The sequence below is a fragment of the Meleagris gallopavo genome, chromosome Z, assembly GCF_905368555.1.
Source record: "Meleagris gallopavo chromosome Z, MGAL_WU_HG_1.1, whole genome shotgun sequence".
Lineage (NCBI taxonomy): Eukaryota > Metazoa > Chordata > Aves > Galliformes > Phasianidae > Meleagris > Meleagris gallopavo.
This window is the reverse complement of record NC_139435.1, coordinates 55,148,235-55,167,824: the sequence shown is the minus strand read 5'-3', so window position 1 is coordinate 55,167,824 and position 19,590 is coordinate 55,148,235. Positions and strand designations below refer to the sequence as shown.

The following is a 19,590-nucleotide window of genomic DNA, read 5'->3' as shown; positions in this document are numbered from 1 at the left end:
TAGCAGTGCAGACAATCTTTAGGAGGAACCATGAAACAACTGTTACAAATAACAAATGGACATCCAAGAACAGGAAATAAACCCAAGGGGAAAAAACACCTATTAGTGTCCAAGAACAGATCAGTGTTTCCAAGAGGACACTTGTATATGCAGCATCTTGAAATCCAGATGTTTTCATCTATAAAACTGAACACTGTTAATGCAACTGTAGTGGAACAATGGCTCAGGCCGCTGGAGATAAAAAACTGAGTAATAGAAAAGCAGCAGGCTGCTGAGGGGATGCCTAGAAAGATGCAGCCATGACTTTCTGAGGAAATGAAACAGAAACCAGCTTTTTGAGAAGCACGTGCTGTCTGAACATTTAACCGTTCCTTTTCTTCTTAATAATTCAGCTGTCTGTGATAGCTATATGAAACTGGGATGAAAATTAAAAGAGAATAGAAGAGTGGGTACTGCGTAGGTGTATCATAGGGTCACAACCACAAAAGACCTGGAAAAGAGTTTGCATTTCTACATAAAGTCAGGAAAGGGAACGCATGTGCCTTTTAACATTTCCAACATTAGAATGCCAAACTTCAGATAGCCAGATCTGGCTTCCCTTTCCCCACTGACACTACTACATTTCTGGATGTCCTTCCTCAACACCTCAGCTTTCAGAACTATCCTTTCTCAGATGTGCTCTTTCTTCCACCATGAAGTCATTTTTGACTACCTCAAGGATTATGCTGAGCTGGTTGTATCCATCTCAACAAGTAAACTGAATTCTTTTCTGTCAAAGAACATTTCCTTACTTCTCTGCACAATGTGAAGGGCAGGCAATAACAAGAGGTAATGGCTTTAAATTAAAAGATGGAGATTTACATGAAATGTTAGGAAGAAATTCTTTACTCAGGGAATGGTGAAGCACTGGCACAGGCTGCCCAGAGTAGCTGTGGATGCCCCACACTCAGGGGTGTACAAGGGCAGGTTGGATGGGGCTTTGAGCAATGTGATCTACCAGAAGGTATCCCTGCCCAAGATAGCGAGGTCAAACCTAGGATATCATTAAGCTCTCTTCCAATTCAAACCATTCTTTGATTCTGTGATTCGATATCAAACCTAACTTAAAAGTAGTTATAGTATTACCAAAGGGAAAAAAAAAAAAAAAAAATCAGGTTTTTGTGAGGCTATGTCCTGTTGTGTGCTTTGAAAGTTGCTAGTAATTTACAGTATTTCAGCTGGTTATTGAAATCGGCTCTGAAAGGTTCTATGGTCTCTGCTATACAGACTAGCTGTGACTACAGCTGTAAAGTTCAAGTTCTGATAATTAAAATATCAGATAAAGACTGACAGCTAATCAATCACACTAGCTTAGAATTTTTCCAAATCAGAAACTACCTGGATTTTCCAAATGCTGTATACACCCATTCTAAGTGCAAAGGTGTTCAGGAAAAAAATGAATGGACAAACAAGAGAAGAACACCAAGAACACAGAAACTGACATTTCTATATGAAGTTGAACTCTAAGCTGTACTGCAGAAACTTCACAAATCCTAATACTTTTGGTCACAATAATTTAGAAAACCTTCTTGGATTCCAGCTTCTCTCCTAAAAGCCACATTGCCATCACAGACCTCATTCGAAGACAAGGTCAAAATTTTGATCTACAATTTTTTTATGCTGCTGACCTGCTTTCCAGAAAACATAGCACAGCTAAGTGAACCTTATTTGATACTTGATTATAGTCAGGCCCTTGTCCAAACTATCAACTAAGTTGGGTCTAATTAAGGTCCCAACATCTATCATTTCCTCTTGCTCTACAGTCTCTAATACAAAGCCAATAGGAAACAAAACTGTTGCCTCTTTCTATATTTTGTATCTGACAAGATCATCTCTTGATTAAAAAAACTGGTCAAACATAGCACTGGCTCAGCTATAAAATACTTGAGATAAAAAAAACTTACGCTTTTCTCACAGAGGTAAAAAATTCATATTTATCTGTAACTACTACTAATACTTTTAGAGAGAAGAGAGGTACTTTTTCTGTTCATAGACACGAAAGACTTCAGCAAAGAATACAAAATTTTATTTTACAAAGTAGAACCACAGAAGTTTAATACAGACTTGGTCAAAATCTCTTGCTTGAGATAACCTACAAGACTGCTTACCAGCACTGAGCAACTTTCCTTAGCAAAACTACAAATCATATCATAACTCTAGTTACTTTATCAAAAAACCACCTCTAGTTCAACTTCATCAGCAAACCATGTTGTGTGACATCTGTCAGCTTGTTTAGATTGATTACAATAACTACTAACACCACGTACACAAGAAAAAATGCTGCTTAAAAAGATAGAAGTATTTCAGTGAAGATCTTCATTATACAGTAATGCTAACAACAATTTCCATCTAAACACTGATATCTATCTATATATCCATCTAATACACATACATATACATATTTTCAAGATTGCCCTCTGTGGTTGATCAACAGCCTAAACACCAGCTTTACAGGCTCTTTCTGCTATTTAAAAACCTCTATCTTTATTTAAATACCTTTAAATCTCTATGGATAATAGGTGGCTTCTGTTTATGCATATGCTGCACTGCTCGGCAGGTCTGATAAAAGATCTTCAGAACTGTGTCACAGGAGATTGGCCCTTTGGGTTCCACTTTCTTTAAGAATTCCACCAGTTGTCCTGGAGGAAAAAAAAAATAAAAAATAAAAAAAATAAAATCAAACAAATTCACATAAGCACATGCAAAACACTATACATTCTGAAAGCTTGCCATGTATAGAGAAACTCTCATCAACAAGGAAGACTTACAGTATTGAGTTGTAGACAGATATTCTGAAAGTGGCAAACCCATGAAGGCTGCAGTGCCAAAGAAAATGACACTCCCAGGAAATATTCTCCTGCTCTTCCTTCCCTGACTAGTCTCAAATATTAGGACATTTACAATTATTACATACTTATGATAAAATTTAACTCCCTGAAAGAACATAATGTTCCTCCCATGAAGGTGAACACTAGTTCCACCTGATTAAGAGGTTTTCAGAACTTCCATGCTCTGAAGTAACCTGCGCAAAACAGCTTTAAAAACAATGTGCAGTGCTAAGAAAAGAAATAAAATTTACCTTTACACAATTCTGTAAGCAGAAGAAACTCTCCTTGTCCTGTGTCTGATTCTTCTTTCCCTATAGATGCAGCAGAGCAGAACTGGACAATGTTGGGGTGACCTGAAAGTTTTTTCTGGACACAAAGTGATCAGGGAAGAAAACTGCCAAGTCTATTGATAGTTTTGTATACAGCAGTTCACAGGCAACTCATTTGAAATGTTAGCTCAACCCAGATATCATTAGAGCTGGACTTAGAATACTCAGCAGAACAAGTAAATTCATGTCCAACTGCAGAAACAGACTTCAAGGCAAGCCACTAAGGTAACATGCAAGAAGTTAAAATAAAACATTTCAAAAATACCCTTATGATTAAGACTGCAAGGAAACTAAACTTTGTAACAGATCTAAGTATTCCTTTTTCTCTTCAACAATGACTACAAGACATCAATGCAAGAGTCAGAAAGACTGCTGCTCTAGCTAGCTGATCTAGAAAGGCCTATTGCATCAACCCCTGCCTTTTCACAGAAAGTTGCTCCCAAAGTTATGCCTCCTGTTTATTTCAATGGAAATAACAACAAAGAGCACTAGAAAACTATTTCATAGAGCAAATTCTCAGCTACAAAACAATTTTTCAGAAGACATCACCATTAGCTACACATTTTCACCAGCAATAAAAACAAGCCTGCATGCCACATGGTAAAAATCTCCTTACTTCATCCACACTCTTGTCAGACAGCTCCTCTACAGCCAGCTGTCACACAGCAATGACATCTAATGGAATATCGGAGAGAAAGTTCTACTGTCATATCACCAACAGCCACTTCTGATGTCATGGACCCACAGCATGTAATAGGAAGCATTATTTCCAGAGCAGCCCTCGTAACTTCACAATGCTTAATTCAAAGTCAGCACAATAAGCTTCACTAATAAACAAAAGCTTCAAAGAATAAAAAAAAGGAATCTTAATTCAAACTACAACCCTCATCATTTTTCACTAGCTGCTCAAAAATTTAAATTATCATTTTTTATGTATGATAAAGGGAAAAAAAAAATGTATAAGTGAGCTCAAGGGAGGTTTACATCACATTGTACCCATCTGTGTTGGTCCTGACGTGCACCACACTAACCAAACACTGATAACCACACCTACAAGACAAACACTATTTACAAGTTGCATCCAAATCTAGAAAGAAGAAAAAAAGATGACCAAAGAACAACAAAGGGGTAAAACAAAGGACAAGATGGATTCACCATTTAGAATGAACACAAATATTTTTAGTTCTTAATTTTATATTTTTTTTTAAATCATGTTTTATTCAGATCTCTCTGCTCAGAGCTGTAGGAAGTACTTTCATTTCAGCTCTATCTCAAAGCAAGCAACTGTTAGCCCTACTAAAATATTCACACAACATGAACAAAGTAAGCTGTGAAAAGACATCCAAAGCATTATCATTTATTACTGGAAAGATGTAATCAGAGTAGCTAGAAAATACACAGCATTAGGATATTCAGTACTTGAACATGCCCTGTTTAAGGTTTTGATAAATACTGATAATGATTCAAAAACATCTGAGCAGCTTAAGATCACAGGTTTTGCTTGCTAATCCCAATGCAATTGAATACTCAGTGGCAGCCAAAAAACAGCAGCATTAATACAGCTATTCAATAACTCCTGAAACAAAGGGTCTTAGAGTAGGCGCTGGGGTGCAAGTCTTGAGTTTACTTAAAGCCAAACACCGAAAGCGTAATTTTGACTGAGAAGTAAAACATGAGAGAACATCACACACTACTAGCTGACATCACTGAAAGTGAAAACTATCAAATATAGTGACAGTACAGCTTCTGGTTTCTGCTGCATATGCTCTACTGAAATTCCTTTCCAGATACTCAGTATTATTTTTAAAGCCAAGTGTATCTGAGGCAGAAACTATGATACATTGATAGTAAAAGCAAAATTTTGAGTCATCCACGCCCTCCCCTCCCCCCTCCACCCAAGAAAAAAAACAACCAGTAAATTCAGTGCACATGAGAGAAGTCTCATTAAGATTAAAATATCATTTTAAAGAAAGATCTAATAAAAAACATCATTTTCTGGTAGACAAAGTGCTTGACAAAGTCTACAGCAGCTACTAAAACCATCCGCACACATTAAATCTCTGCAGCTTGAGGAACTGAGCTTGCTGGAATGTCACCATCACGTTCATGACAGACCATAAGCTCCTGTCTTCCTTAAATGTCAGTACTCCTAAGTAGAGGAAGGCATGGAAGAAATCTGTAGGCAGACTCTTAGAAATGTTTGATACCAGGCAATTAAATCAGAACATTTAAATACATCCAGAAAAGGATACCATAAAACAAACTTCCTGAATGATAGCTTTGTTCTTTTCTTCCTCATTGGACAACAACCGCTGTCAAAAAACAGAGTATTTTAGAAGATTTATGTATTAAAACTTACAGAAAAGCAACACACACTGATCTTACATACTTTTTTTTTTTTTTTTTAAGAACACAAAGGATCGGACAGTCAAAAAGCCTGAAGGAAATGCAACAGGACAGTAGGCAAAATATCACTGCAGTGGAACAGACTACTACAAATGTAGTGGTCAGTTTTCCAACCATCTGCTCTGTAAATGCGTAGGGACAACTGAGCAGTGCTAACCTCTGCCACTTAGAAAGGAACTGCTCTGAGTTATCTGTTGTACGAAGCATTCAAGCCTCCTGATTCCATCATTATGCACTTTGCAAGTAAAGATCTAACTTCGGTATCAAATCTTTAAAAACAACCTTTACCCAACCCCATCAAAACTTCTCCAACCATGTAGCCCAGCTTCTAGGTACCTGAGTAATGAGTAATAAAATCAAACATCACTACTTTTAATATTATTTTGATTTGAAATCAACATTTGAACAGGATCAATCTGAGTATTTGTTACTAGTTCCACAAAGAGGAAGTACAGTTGCCTTCCGTGTGAAGAAGAAGTAGATAGATTGCAAAGAGCTGTCATTAAGAAACAGCTATGACCAGGTTGAGAACTTGTGAGTTAAAATTAGGAACCTGATCAATAAAAGACATCCAGCGGCCAGGCTCTACTACAGACTGGTTGATCAAGGGGAGCCTGTTGACAAGGCTGTTACTTCAGCTGCAAAAGGCACTGAGCTCACAGACTCTCATCCTGATACTGGATTTCAGTCACTCAGACATGTGCTGAGAAAACAACACTGTGAGCTACAAACAATACAGAGAACTCCTGGAATCCACTGGGGATAAATTCCTGGTCCGGGTATTGGACAGATCCACCAGAGGTGAAGCATCACTAGATCTGGTGTTCACCAGTGCAGAGGAGAACACTAAAAGAGGTTAAGACTGAATGCAGCCTGGGCTGCAGCAACCATGCCTTGGTCAAGTTCATGATCTTGAGGAATGCAGGCATGGCAAAGAGCGGAGTTAGGACCCTGAACTTCAGGAGAGGGAACTTCAGGCTGTTTAAGGAATTACTAGATGGGGTCTGCTGGGAAATTCTCCTTAGGGAGGATGGATTTAGGAATGGAACAGAGCTGGCAGTTCCTTAAGGAGATTTCTGACTGCACAACAGCTAATCATCTTTCAGAAAAAGAAATCGGGTAGAGAAAGCAGGAAACCAGCAAGGCTGAGCAAAGACTACTGGTCAAAATGAGGAAAAAGAGCGAAATATACAGACAGTGGAAGCAGGGTGGCCTGGGAAGAATACAGCATTGCTGTCCACACATGCAGGGACAGGATAATGAAAGCCAAGGTGTGTGTGGAACTCAACTTGGTAAAGGATGTGAAAAATACCGATAATAGATTCTACAGGTACATTGGTCAGAAGAGAAAGACCAAGGACTCCCCTCTGATAAATGAAAAGGGAGAATTGTCAGCAATAGAAATGGAGAATGCTCAGGTACTCAATCAGTTCTTTGCCTCAGTCTTCACTGAGGGCCAAGCTTCCCATGCCTCTCATGTCCTTGAACCTCTAAGCATGGAGTGGGGAAACACAATCCTCCTCACTCTAAGAAAATTTCAGGCTGGTTGATGAGACTGAACGTGTCTATGTCTGTGGGGCCGGATGACATGCATCCCAGGGCTCTGAATGAACAAGAATACATATTAAGGGCAAACACAAGATGAGGAAGTGATCTGTAACAGATGACATGATTTCATTGCAGACGATTCTGCCTGGCAGCCTTCTACAAGAGGGTAACAGTATCAGTGGACAAAGGAAGAGCAACTGATGCCATCGCTGTGGACTTCTGCAAGGCTTCTGACACAGTCCCACATACATACTTATCTCTAAATTGGAAGGATATAGACTTGAAAGCTGGACTAGTGGAGAGGCAATTGGTTGGATGGTCACAGCCTGAGGCTCATGGCCAGAGGTCAATGGCTCATGGACAGGTGGAGGTCAGTGACTAGTGATGTCCATCAGGGATCCATTTTCACACTGATGCTCCGTAACATCTTTATCAGTGACACAGATGATGGGATTGAGAGTATCCTCAGCAAGTTTGCTGATGACACCCAGCTGAGTGATGCAGTTGCTAAACAGAAGGAAAGGATGCCACCCAGAGAGAACCAAACAGCCTTAAGAAGCAGTTCTACATGAATGGAAGGAAGTTCTACTAAGCAAAGTGCAAGGTGCCGCATCTCACTGGGGGCAGTTCCAGACATGAGTACAGACTGGAAGAAGAATTGATTGAAAGCAGTCCTATGGGGAAGGACGTGGGGGCTCTGTGGACAAAAAGCAGGACATGAGCCTGTGGCCCAGGCAGCATGATGTCTTTCAGGCCGCACCAAAAGAGGACTGGGCAAGGAAAGTGACTACACCCCTCTAGTCTGTCCTCATGAGGACCCATCTAAGTACTGCATCAAAGACCAGTGCCCCAAACACAAAACAGATAGAGTTATTGGAGCAGGTTCAGAGAAGGGCCACAAAGATGATCAGGGGGCTGGAGCACCACTCTTACACAAGAGAGATTGTGGGAGATGGGCTTGTTTAGCTGGCAGAAGTGAAGGCTCTGGGGAGGCATCATTACAGCCTTCCAGTACTTGAAGGCAGCTTATAAGCAGGAGGCATATCAACTTTTCACATGAGCACAGTGATAACAATAGGACAAAGAACGTCTTTGAATTAAAAGAGGGTAAGTTTAGACGTTAAGAAAACTTGTTTCCTAGAAGAGTCCTGAGGAAGTGAAACAGGTTGCCCAAATAAGTTGTGGACCCCCCAGCCCAATCTGGCGTTCAAGGCCAGATTGGATAGGACCACAGGCAGCATCATCTAGTGGTTGGCATCCCTGCCTACTGGAAGGTTGGAACTCTATCATCCTTAAGGTCCCTTCCAACCAAGTCGTTCTATGGATTTCATGCTATTTAAATGGGGCTATTTCTATATGACATTTTGAGCACACAAACTGCACATGTACTGCAGTAACAAAACATGTTACTAAAGCCAAACAGCATGCTTATAGCCAACAAATTTTGTTATTCTAGGATGTAGTATGAAAAAGGATTAAATTCTTCTTAGCGATGTAATGCTAACTTACTCCTCTCACCTCTTGTATTACCTTTTTTCCTCTTCTCCCCAAGACATCCTTTTTCTCATTTAGCTAGACCATTCCACTTTGTAGTAATCACAAATGACTACTCTTTTTTTTTTTTTTTTTTTTTTTAAGTATGATACTAAGGTAAGTGACTTCACTTTATTGTCCTCTCCATAATACTTGTTTTTAAGCTATCACATTATTCTAGGCCTCCTGAACATGAGAATCCAGATGAATCTGAGAAACATTCAGTTGAAAGTTCAATGAATAGATCAAAGTGTGGAGATTTTAACCATTTTTAATATTTTAATATGAAAATATTCTAGTATCTCCCACTAGGCAACCAGGTAAGATCCTTTCTAACCATGCAACCGAATCCTCAAAGCAGAGCCATGAACATCTAGAATAAATTGAGACAAGCAGCACTACTACTTACTAGATCAACTCTTGTCATTGGTATTTCAGTATAAAATGCAAGGTTCTGAGACCAATGATGTTTCTAACTATGAGTACACTGCAGAGCAAACACCACTGGGTTTCATCCTGGGCATTTCCAAATGACTTCAAGGGACTTTGTCAAGAATCAACGGTCATAATAAAGCATTAAGCAAAGACAGAGTTTGCAAACCTGTAGTGAAGCAAATTCATTTTACCTTTAAAGCATAATCTTTGCCACTTCCAAGATCTTGAGCTTCATAGACAAATGCAAAACCACCTGCAAGACAACAACACTAAGTCATTATTGATTTTCTGCTCTCAGGTAAACCAATTGTTTATGTGAACAGAGATAACACACTGAAATAGAAGCTCTTCTGAATCTACGAACACATTGTTTGGTACCAACAGTATATGTTAACGACATATCAGAGTAGAAATATTCTTGACAGTACTTGCTTTGTTTTGCACATGTCAAAGCCTCACCAACTTGGTTACTGTCCTCTATTTTATCAGTCCGCATATGCAGATCTTAATTTTTTTTTTTTTTAAAGCATGCGTATATAAAACCAAGATTCAATTCAGCAAATATTATTTAAAGATTTTCACTAAACAACTGTTTGTGGAGGTTTTTTTGTTTGTTTCTATTAGCCTTTCCATAGAAAAGCAACAATGAAAGGAGAAAATTTGACAAGATAGTTTTTAAAAAACGTAGGACCTAAATTGGTGTGGTCATAGCAGTGTTCATTACCTTTTCTCTCTCCATGAGGTAGACTAACACGAGGCCAGAGTTATTTGTGCAATTCAGTGAGATACAAGGCTTTCAAAGAAGAACCTCAGAAAGCATCACATGGGAATCAGCCAGCAGGTTCTCTTTTCTTACACAACACCCAGATGTCACCACCCACACATTTCCTGTTACCTTGCCACTAGCATCAACAGCAGGATCTGCACGAATTACAGGCATTTAGATACTGTGTTTTCTTTAGAGAGATTCCATATACAAACAGCAAAACCAAAACATGCCAATAGCAATTAGAGAAAGCAACACACTACAGAAGTCAGATCATCAGTGATATCTGAGATAACAGCAGCCCCTGCTAGAGTAAGTCAGTCCTGCCATACACCACTCACGTTTGTACTGCGTTTACCGCTTACTTCTATTCATTTTCTAAAAGCAGCTTTGCTGCATTCTGTAGTAGTAATGTCAGTATTCCTAATGTCCTCAGTACAAGTGTTCTGCTTAACAATTACAAACATGCACCTCCATATGGGTGCTGATGGAGCAGGGGATAAAGCACACCATCTGTATACCACAGATGGAAGTACACAACAGTACAGAGAGTACTCTTCAGACAGCTATCTGAAACAATATTGCTCCTTTCTGAATAAGAACGTTTGCAAGAAAACCACAATTCTGCATGGCACTGATCAGCTATGACTATCAATAACAGATTTCACAGCACTGGCAAAGCAAGCAAGGTAACATGGTCATGCTTGGAACGAAACTCGGTGTTGAGAAGCCACAGTTTTTGATTAGACTTCCTAATCAAATCCCTTCTCATACTGAGAGGCGTGACCCAGGTTCAAAGACCATAGTCCAAGTGAGCTGCAAGCACCAGCAGCAATCAGTGCACACATGAGTACCGGTCACCATGCCTCAGCAGCATGGCCACCATGCCCTTGTTCTATTCACAACCAACAGACCTCTCATATGGAAGTACCATTAGCCCTACAGAACTTTGTTTTCACACACATACTATAAATTCTTCTGGTTTTATTCTATTAACTCCAGAAATTCGATGCTGAAGAAATTTTAGATTACTAAGTTGGGACCTTCAGGTAGCACAGATTTAAAGCATGGGAAACTACTGCATAATTAGTTTTCCAGAAGGCACTCAAATGCAAAGTGGTCACAGTCATAACCTAGATCACAGAATGATTGTTTTCCAAGCCCAGTTATGCTGTGTGCACCAGCAAGGTTTCAGAGGGCTGGCACAGCTAAGCCAAAAAGCATTTCAAGCGTACACCTTGCTAACACTGCCAACATCAATGCCCACACACCTACATACACACACTCCAAAACACAACCACGCTTCATTCAAATGTGTGCCCCCTTAGGATTTATACTGGTGAGAGCATCAGTGCATCAGAAACAAACTCAAATCAGTTCAATCAATCATTTTCGAGCATGTACATGAAAATAGAGAAGTTAGTCCAAACTCTGAAGAGCCTGACAGGTTTTGATATCTCCGCCAATGGTTTCAACTGGTCTGACAGACTTTCATACAAGGTCTTCTTCCAATATAAGGAAAGTCAACTAAAAAAAAAAAAAAAAAAATCACTTTTTCTTAAATGATTCAATGGCAGACAAGTTTCGCTTTGTTGGAATGCTGCTTTCAGCACGTCACTTACGTGGCTTTAACATGACAGCTTTTTAAGTTGAAAAAAATTGAGGTCTGTAGCCGGTATTACTACCTCTTTCATTACAAAATGATTCTTTCCTAATGGGGAAATATTTAGACTCAGCTCAAGCAGTCTCGGTAATGCATACCTTGTGTCATCACAGTTCTCTCCTGTGGTCTTAATCTTTTACTCATGCTGGTTGCTCAAAGGAAACTTAATAAATCACGCTACAGAACTTGCTTGTTCCCTGCTTTTTCACATAGCCACCTACCTGGTTTACTCTCAGTTGTTCAGTCTCCCACGTAAAACAAGCAACAAAAAACATTCTAAAGTTCCAAAAAGCGCAAAGAGGAACCAGAAGTATTTGGTTTTCAATTTAGATACATAACAATAAGAGGGAGATCTTTCAGGAAATCTTCTTCCCTCTCCTCATCAATCCTGATTTTCTTCAGCTTTTTCTCTCTGAACATGGGAAGCCGACCACAACCAACTGAGATTTCCTTCTACTGGCAGCACAGTTGGATAAACTGTTTCCCCTCTGATGTGCCAACTTACCTGCCTTATTCATAAAATGCTGTTGTATTAAGGAGATGCCATCTTTGAAAGACTGGTATTAATATTATCCACATAAAAGAACCTTAAAGACTTGAATGCACAAGAAGTGAAAGTCACAGTCCTGATCTCCACCAGAGGAAGAAAAATGTCTCTTTTCAGAGTGTTTCTTTCTAAACTGAGGGACACACACAAGTAAAACAATGTCTTTACCTTCTCACTACAGCATCTAGAAGAAAGCAAGCTACGTGGATGTTCAGCATTAGTAAATTACAAATTTGCAATCTAAGAGAAGTTCTTTTGTTTCTTCCAGTATCTCTGTCCACACAGTTTGAAAAGCAATTTTCTGGAACTTCTCTCAGCTATCTCATAGAAAAATCTGCGCTAAAAAGTCAATAGGTTTTGCAAGATGTAAAGTAGCCAGGCACCCCACAAACTGCTCATTAGGCTATTGACATAAATAGTGAAATCTCCATCTTCTTCTGATTATTCATTAGAGGACATAAACTCCTTGATTCTTTCGCTAAAGAATCTCACATGCATTGCCACTCTACTTCTATCATTTGTGTTCAGCTTTCGTTACATATTTGTCAGTCCAAAGATATCTCACTAAAGCAGAAACACAAGCTCCATACATATCACAATTAATATATATTATATTATATATAAGGCAGTACTTTTCTCACTATTCTTTGAAAGACAAATGTTTCTTATTACATGCCACCAACTCATCTCATTGGCAAGAGCAATTTATTTTGTGTGAAATGATTTAAGTTAAACAAAGATACCACTGCCACAGTTCAAATAAAGTCAACAACTTAATCCACACTTCATAGAACAGCAATTATATGCTTAAGAATCATGAGAAAACCATTAAAAGATTCAGGTGTAATTAGTCTGCAGTTGAATTAACTATTAGCAAAAACTAATTTTAAACAGCAATTATGGCATAAAACATTTTTCCTGATACACTTATCTTCAGCATGGTAAGTCAAAGTATTTAAAAAAAAAAAAAAACAAACCAAAACACTGATAGAGCACTATTTTGTATATGGTTTATCTCACAGAAGACTCTACTCAAAGATAAATTTTCCTTTACTGCGATCTCTGCTCCAGAAAAATTTCAAGATGAAAAAGAACATTTTGATAATTTATTATTTAACCCATAAAACAAGACAGCAGTTCTCAAGTTAACATTTCACTGCTAATGAAATATTCCCAGGAAGATTTTATTTTGCACTGAGAGGCAATAGGAATTACTAGTGAGTTTGTCAATTGATCTTTAACACACTGTGAGAGCCCTTAGAAGCACTGCCTAATCACTTAACATAAAACTTACAGAAATTTATCTTTACAAACTTAAGAGACATTGAAAAGTATCAGTTTATGTTTAATGGATCAACTCAAGCTTCTGCTCACTGCTAGAAAGCAACTTTAAGTTCTCTACACTTGATATATTTTTACTTTGCCAACAAAATAGGAAATAATTCATGAACTCTCGTAGCTGCTTCTGCTACCCCACCACACCCACCACAAACTGCTTTTACAAAACAGACTCACTAGAAACATTGAAGGAATATGATTATATTTAAACTGCATAATTTTTTACGTACATAAGTACTTTTGTCAATATCTTACATTAACTATTAAATTGTCATCCCATCTTTCAGATACGTGCTCCAAAAAGTAAAGGTGTTTTATTACATACTCATTCAGCACAGAGCAAATGGGCCTCTCCCTCTTCAGTTAGAATGAATAATACTAACACAATACTGAAACTATTACACCTGTCAGAGAGAAAAAGATCTTGTTTTTCTCATGGCAGCGTATGCAATGCGACACGCTGCTCTCATTTAACTTACCCTCTCCTTGCAGTAGCATTCCTGGACAGAATAAAGGAATGAGACCAAAACAAGTTTCTGTAATTCACTGATGGTCTGACATTGACAGTTTCTCAATTAATATTTTGACAGCTCAATGACCAGGCTTTATTCTTCCTACAGACAGGCGGAGACAACAAAATTTCCCTATTCGTCACCACTGAATGTCACTATTAGCAGGCAAACAAGCATAAGGCTTGTTTGTAAGTAATTCTTTGTCCAAGACAGGGAAAATGGACAGCCAGCACCACCCAGCATTTAGAAAACAAACTTGCAGGGTTATTACATAAACACGCCAACTTTCAGGATTGAGAATTAAGACATTAATTTCTGAGGACTACTGTTCAGCCTGCTTTGATCACCTACTCCCAACCACTCCTACAAGGTCAAATATGCAGGTGTATCGATAGCTGAACCAGCCACAGCAGCCTCAGTTCCTCAGCTATCTGGTACAGAATGATACAGGAATTTAAGTATTCCTGGACAAAGGGGAAAGACACTTAACACTGTAAAACTCACAGATAACAGAAAGCATCAGAAGAGGTCTGCCACATGTAATTGGACTACATGCATCGAGACTGCCTGGTAAGAACAGGTGTTTATGCGGTGATGGAAACAAGTACAAAATACTGAGACTGGTGAGTGATGCATGGGCATATGAAAGATGTGGCCCATATGAAAGCAAGTAAGATAGTACCATATTAGTCAATGTAACTAACTAGTCATGTAATCAATATTTAGTTAAGTAGAGTTTCATGGCAGTATGAGACTTAATTGGAAGACCCCAAAGAACCATAACAAGCACTGAAGCCAGCACCACGTGAAGGGCAAGAAGTGAGTAAATGTAAAGGCATTGACTCACTTCCTCTAAAACTACTTAGCCACAATTAACTATTGAAATGTTGAAGCAGAAAACATAGCAGGCTAACCAGTTCCTTCAAGTTAGTTTACTATTAAAAGCAAACATCTAATCTGACAGATGCCATGAAGGAAAACACCAGGGAAGAAACAGAAGAGAGCAAAGGTGATTCCAAACAGGAGGATCCATAAATATCAGAGAATCAGTAGCTGAAATGAAATAAATAGCAACTCAAGCACACAGTGTGGAGCTAGTAACAGAGATGGAAATTTATAAAGATTATTAACTTTAATATAGATTGTGAAATAAATAACCAATCTGCTACTAACCTAAGGATTGAAGAAAGTCTTCTGCTCTGGATCATTTTAACAGGGAGGATGACAAAGATACTGATTGACCTAGCTCCCTCAAGGTTAAGTACGAGCAAGTGGAGATTCCAAACCTAGTCACAGAAGCAGCCTGGACAATGTCACAGGAGACACTGAGTTTGAGCAGAAAATGGATAGGCTCACAAATGCAAAGCAGAAGCTTCAACTCACAGGGCAGCGAGGCAGCGGCACAGGCTGCCCAGAGAAGCCATGGTTGCATATACCATGAGCTCAGTCCTACTCCTGCTGCGGCATTTCCGCAGAACAAGGAGGGAAACACCCTTACCTGAACTGTGTAACTGTGACTTGGTTTACAGTGTGGGCACACATACATTTACACCAATGCAGACAGGCAGCACAATACTGAGCTGGAAAGAGTTGCAGGGTTGAAGAACACCCAAATTAACTCCTGCCACATCGTATTCCATAATGCTAACCCACAGACTGCATTCACACCAACTAAAAGCAAAGGAAATTGTACTGCCTTACAGAAAAGGTCATCTCCGCACGTTTCCTATTCAGATACATTTCACCACAGATTTGAAATGTAAATTCTGAAAGCCCCACTTGAATTTCCGCTATGGAATCTGCCATGAAAATTCATTTAAAAGAAAAAGACTTTCAATGTGTTTAGCACTGGAAGGGCTGCTCTTAAGCCACAGATATGCATTTCTGAGAAATCATCAAGCACAAGGCTCAGGGCGAGATGAAAAGTTCAATTTCTGCAACAAATCAGACTAAACCTAATGCACAAACATTCCTGATCTAACTCCAAAAACAGCAGAAGAGAATGGAACATTTAGACAACCACATGTAAGTTTCCTACTGAAAAATCATTGAGTTTTTTGTGCGCGATGGTTTTTCTTCCTTTGTTTTGAGAAAGTGATTAACAAAGCAAGACTCTTGCAACATCAGCTCCACAAATTGTCTCCACAAGACTTCCAGGTGTCAGCACAGGTTCACTATTGCAATCTGCAGTTGCATGAATACTGAAAACACTAAAAGATTGTTTTAGCAAAAACCAATTGTTTTGGGTAGAAAGCCTTACCACTTAGCACACACAAGCTTAAGACAGTGAAAGGGAAAGTAAAACTTGTAATACCAAGGCAAACAAGGAACACCAGAAACTGTGGTGACAAGTAACACATGTTATGAGGGTTAGATTTAAAGCACATCTCTACACGCTTGAAATCATCTAACTGGCATCTGTGCTCTGACATTTTAGTAGGTGAGCTGCTGCTCAAGTATGAAATACTTGCTTCAGAACCAAGAAATAAATATTTCTCTTGACAGTACCTGCGTGGCCAGCTTTCCTTTTGCTGTTCCCTGGAAATTGTTTTGATTAGTCCACACTGGAATATCAGGTTATTAGCAGCAACAGCCAGTTAGTTCAGTGTTCACTCTACAGTGACATAATATTGACTGCTTACATTGCACTCACAATTTTGACAGTATGTTTTGAAAAGAAGCTGTAAACAAGGGCTGATGGCAGAGTAAGGCTAACATTTATGTTTCACATGCTGCCCACCATCTAAGATCACTTTCCTTCAGATGAATCCTTCACCTGAGATCACTTTCCAAAAGTGACCAAGAACTAAAGCAATACTTGCTTTGCCTTTTAGGGAGATAAAACAGCACTGATGTCCTATTTTATGCAGCAAGTTTTTTTCTGAGTTCAACTGCAGAAACTAATCTTAAACAAGCATAGTTTTCTTTCAGCCTGATCACTATGAGATTCTAGGAAAACTAAGTTGGAACAAATAGTATATCTACCTACAAAATTACTTCAATACAAGACAATGTCAAGAGATAGCTACAGAAAGTAATTTCAACCATTAAAAGAAGCTCTGAATAGGGCTTTGGGATGTTAGCCTAAAAATACAGCAACATAATGTGCAAAGTTCATGAATTATGTATAAATAATAACAAATTCCCCATTTTTCGTCTCAAGACAAGCCTCCAACATTCCTTCTGGTTGAAGATAAAAAAAAAATTCCTCTGAAAATAAGCACATGACCCTAGTTTCTACTAAAATCTAATTAATGCACACACACACACCAAATGCTGCCAAGCAGTGTGCTATAATGTCTATCCAAACATTTTCACTTTAAGTGAAAATGCCCCAAAGAAGCCCAGTGTGAAATAGTTGCGTCTGGAGACTTTCCTGTACTTCTACTTTCTTCTTGTTGATAAAACCTTGAGAAAGTTGAGACATCTGCATTCATGGAAATTCCAAGCCTTCCACTTTCGACTGCAGAAATTCTTTCTTTAAGAAGTTACATGCTTTCATTTCCTTCCTGACCGCAGGGTCCTAAGCGATGTGTCCTGCATTCTGTGTAGCAAAGATTACCGAAACCTCACATTTAACACTTCAATAACACACTCGCTGGTCTTGAGGCCAGCCAGCTGGTCAGAAATCACTAATGCAGTTTTACAAGCTTATGGAATCAAGGTTGGAAAAGACCTCCAAGATTACCTAGTCCAGCTGTCCACCAACCACCATTGTTGGCCACCACACCATATCCCTAAGGATCATTCAGGGAGAAGCTCTTTACTATGCGAGTAGTGAGGTGCTGGAATAGCCTGCCCAGAGAAGCTGTGGATGCCCCATCCCTGGAGCTGTTGAAGGCCCAGTCGGATGAGGCCTCGGGCAGCGTGGTCTGGGTTACACATGGAGGTTGGTGGCCCTGCCTGTGGCGGGGGGGTCAGAGATTCGTGATCTTTGAGGTCCCTTCCAATCCAGATTATTCTGTGATTCTTGACAACCGTGTGATTCTTGAACACCTCCACAGATAATGACACCACCACCCCACTGGGCAGCCTGTTCAACTGCATCACCTCGACAAGGGGAGGGTCGGGTGGCAGTCAGGGAAAGGGTCTGCACCAGAGGTCGGTGGGAATGGAATGGGCTGCACAGGGCAGTGAGCACAGCCCCGAACTGCTGGAGCTTAGGGAGCATTTGGACACCACTCTCAGACATAGAGCAGGATTTTAGGTGGTTCAGTGTAGAGCCGGGAGTCGACGGTGCTGATCCCCGTGCGCCCCTTCCAGCTCAGGTCCTGCTTTAACTCCAGTCCCATGACAAGGCGCTCCCACGGGCCCCGCTGGCTCGACAGGGACACGAGGAAACGAAGGCACCGGCAGCTCCCTCCCCAGCCAGCCTCTGCCGAGCACCGCCCGCCCGAGGCCGGTCCCGCAGCTGGGGACAGCGGCCCGCGGGAAGGCCTCCCGCAGCGCAGCGCGGCCCCGCCCGGCCGCCGCCATCGCGTCCCGCTCTTACCCTCCGCGATGACCCGCCTGATGCGGAGCTTCATCTCGCCCATCTCCACCGTCTGCCCCACGAAGTCGTTCTGATCGCGGCTGGCGGCCCCAAGGGTGCCGGGGCCCGCCAGAAAGTCCAGGGCGGATTGGAAAAGCGACATGGCTCCGCCTGGCTTCGGCCCGCGCTGCCCGGCGGCACCGGAGGGAGAGGCAGAAGACAGGTGGGTGTGGGGGGCTCCGCCGAGCTACCGACCGCGGCGGAGAACGGCCTCCTCACCCACCGTACTCTCCGCTCCGATCTGCTTCCGGGAACGCTACGTCACTTTTGACCTCACATCGCCACCTCCCTCCTGCCGCCCCTCAGCCCGGCGGGCCGTGCGGTCGGACACGCCCCCTCTATGTAAGCCACGTCCCTTCTGTTAAAGCCACGCCCACCCGCGACCCGGTGGAGCTTGCTTTGCAGCCCTGCCGGCGGCGGTGGGTTTTGGGGTGTGCTGGTGGGCATAGTGCGTCCCTGCTGTGAAGCTGCTTGCTAGGGGGATGAGCGCTGGAAGCCAGAATGTCTCTCCCAAAAGTCCTGTCCTTACTTCCTGCCTGCTGCCTTCAATAGCCATCGCTGATGCAGTCACAATCGTCATCAAGTTCCTTGAGGGCTCAGATAGCTATGCTGGTTCTCTCCCTCACTGATGATGAATAATAAAGTGGTATTTCTCAGTCAGCCTCCACAAACTGACTACTCACTGTTCTTCACGTAGGAATCATAGAACCATAGAACAACCCAAGTTGGAAGGAACCCACAATGACCACTGTTTCCAGCCCCTGGCTCCACACAGCACTACCCAAAACTCAAACCCTACATCTGAGAGTGGTGCCCAAATGCCCCTTGAACTCGCTGAGCTCAGGGCCGTGCCCACTGCCCTGTGCAGCCTGTTCCATGCCCACCGCCCTCTGGTGCAGACTCTTTCCCTGACCCCCACCGGACCTTCCCCGATGCAGTTCCGTGCCTTTAATTTGCACTTATGGGTAAATTACAGCTGCATGGCTATAATTCTGTGCTTCCTTCAATGAGCTGTAATGCCTTAGTAATCAAGAAGTGTGGTCTTAAACACTAGCAGATGTGCACTGAGATTGCAATGTTTTTTATCTTTTACTAAAAAAAAAAAAAATATTATT

General features: G+C 40.8%; 1 protein-coding gene across 2 annotated transcripts in view; it reads right to left on the bottom strand.

Moving 5' to 3' along the window:
- The window catches only part of GAK (cyclin G associated kinase), a 66,837-nt gene extending 48,061 nt beyond the window's left edge, over positions 1-18,776 (bottom strand). Inside the window, exons 1-5 of one of the 2 annotated variants that reach the window (XM_085213012.1) lie at positions 18,437-18,776; positions 9,310-9,371; positions 5,449-5,508; positions 3,119-3,233; positions 2,536-2,678 (exon numbers count right to left, since the gene is read on the bottom strand). In XM_085213012.1, the coding sequence (XP_085069138.1) occupies positions 2,536-2,678; positions 3,119-3,233; positions 5,449-5,508; positions 9,310-9,371; positions 18,437-18,578 (522 nt within the window). In that variant the 5' untranslated portion in view covers positions 18,579-18,776. The remainder of the gene's footprint in view (positions 1-2,535; positions 2,679-3,118; positions 3,234-5,448; positions 5,509-9,309; positions 9,372-18,436) is intronic. The other variant, XM_031557161.2, reaches the window with a different exon arrangement.
- Positions 18,777-19,590: the final 814 nt, after the last annotated feature.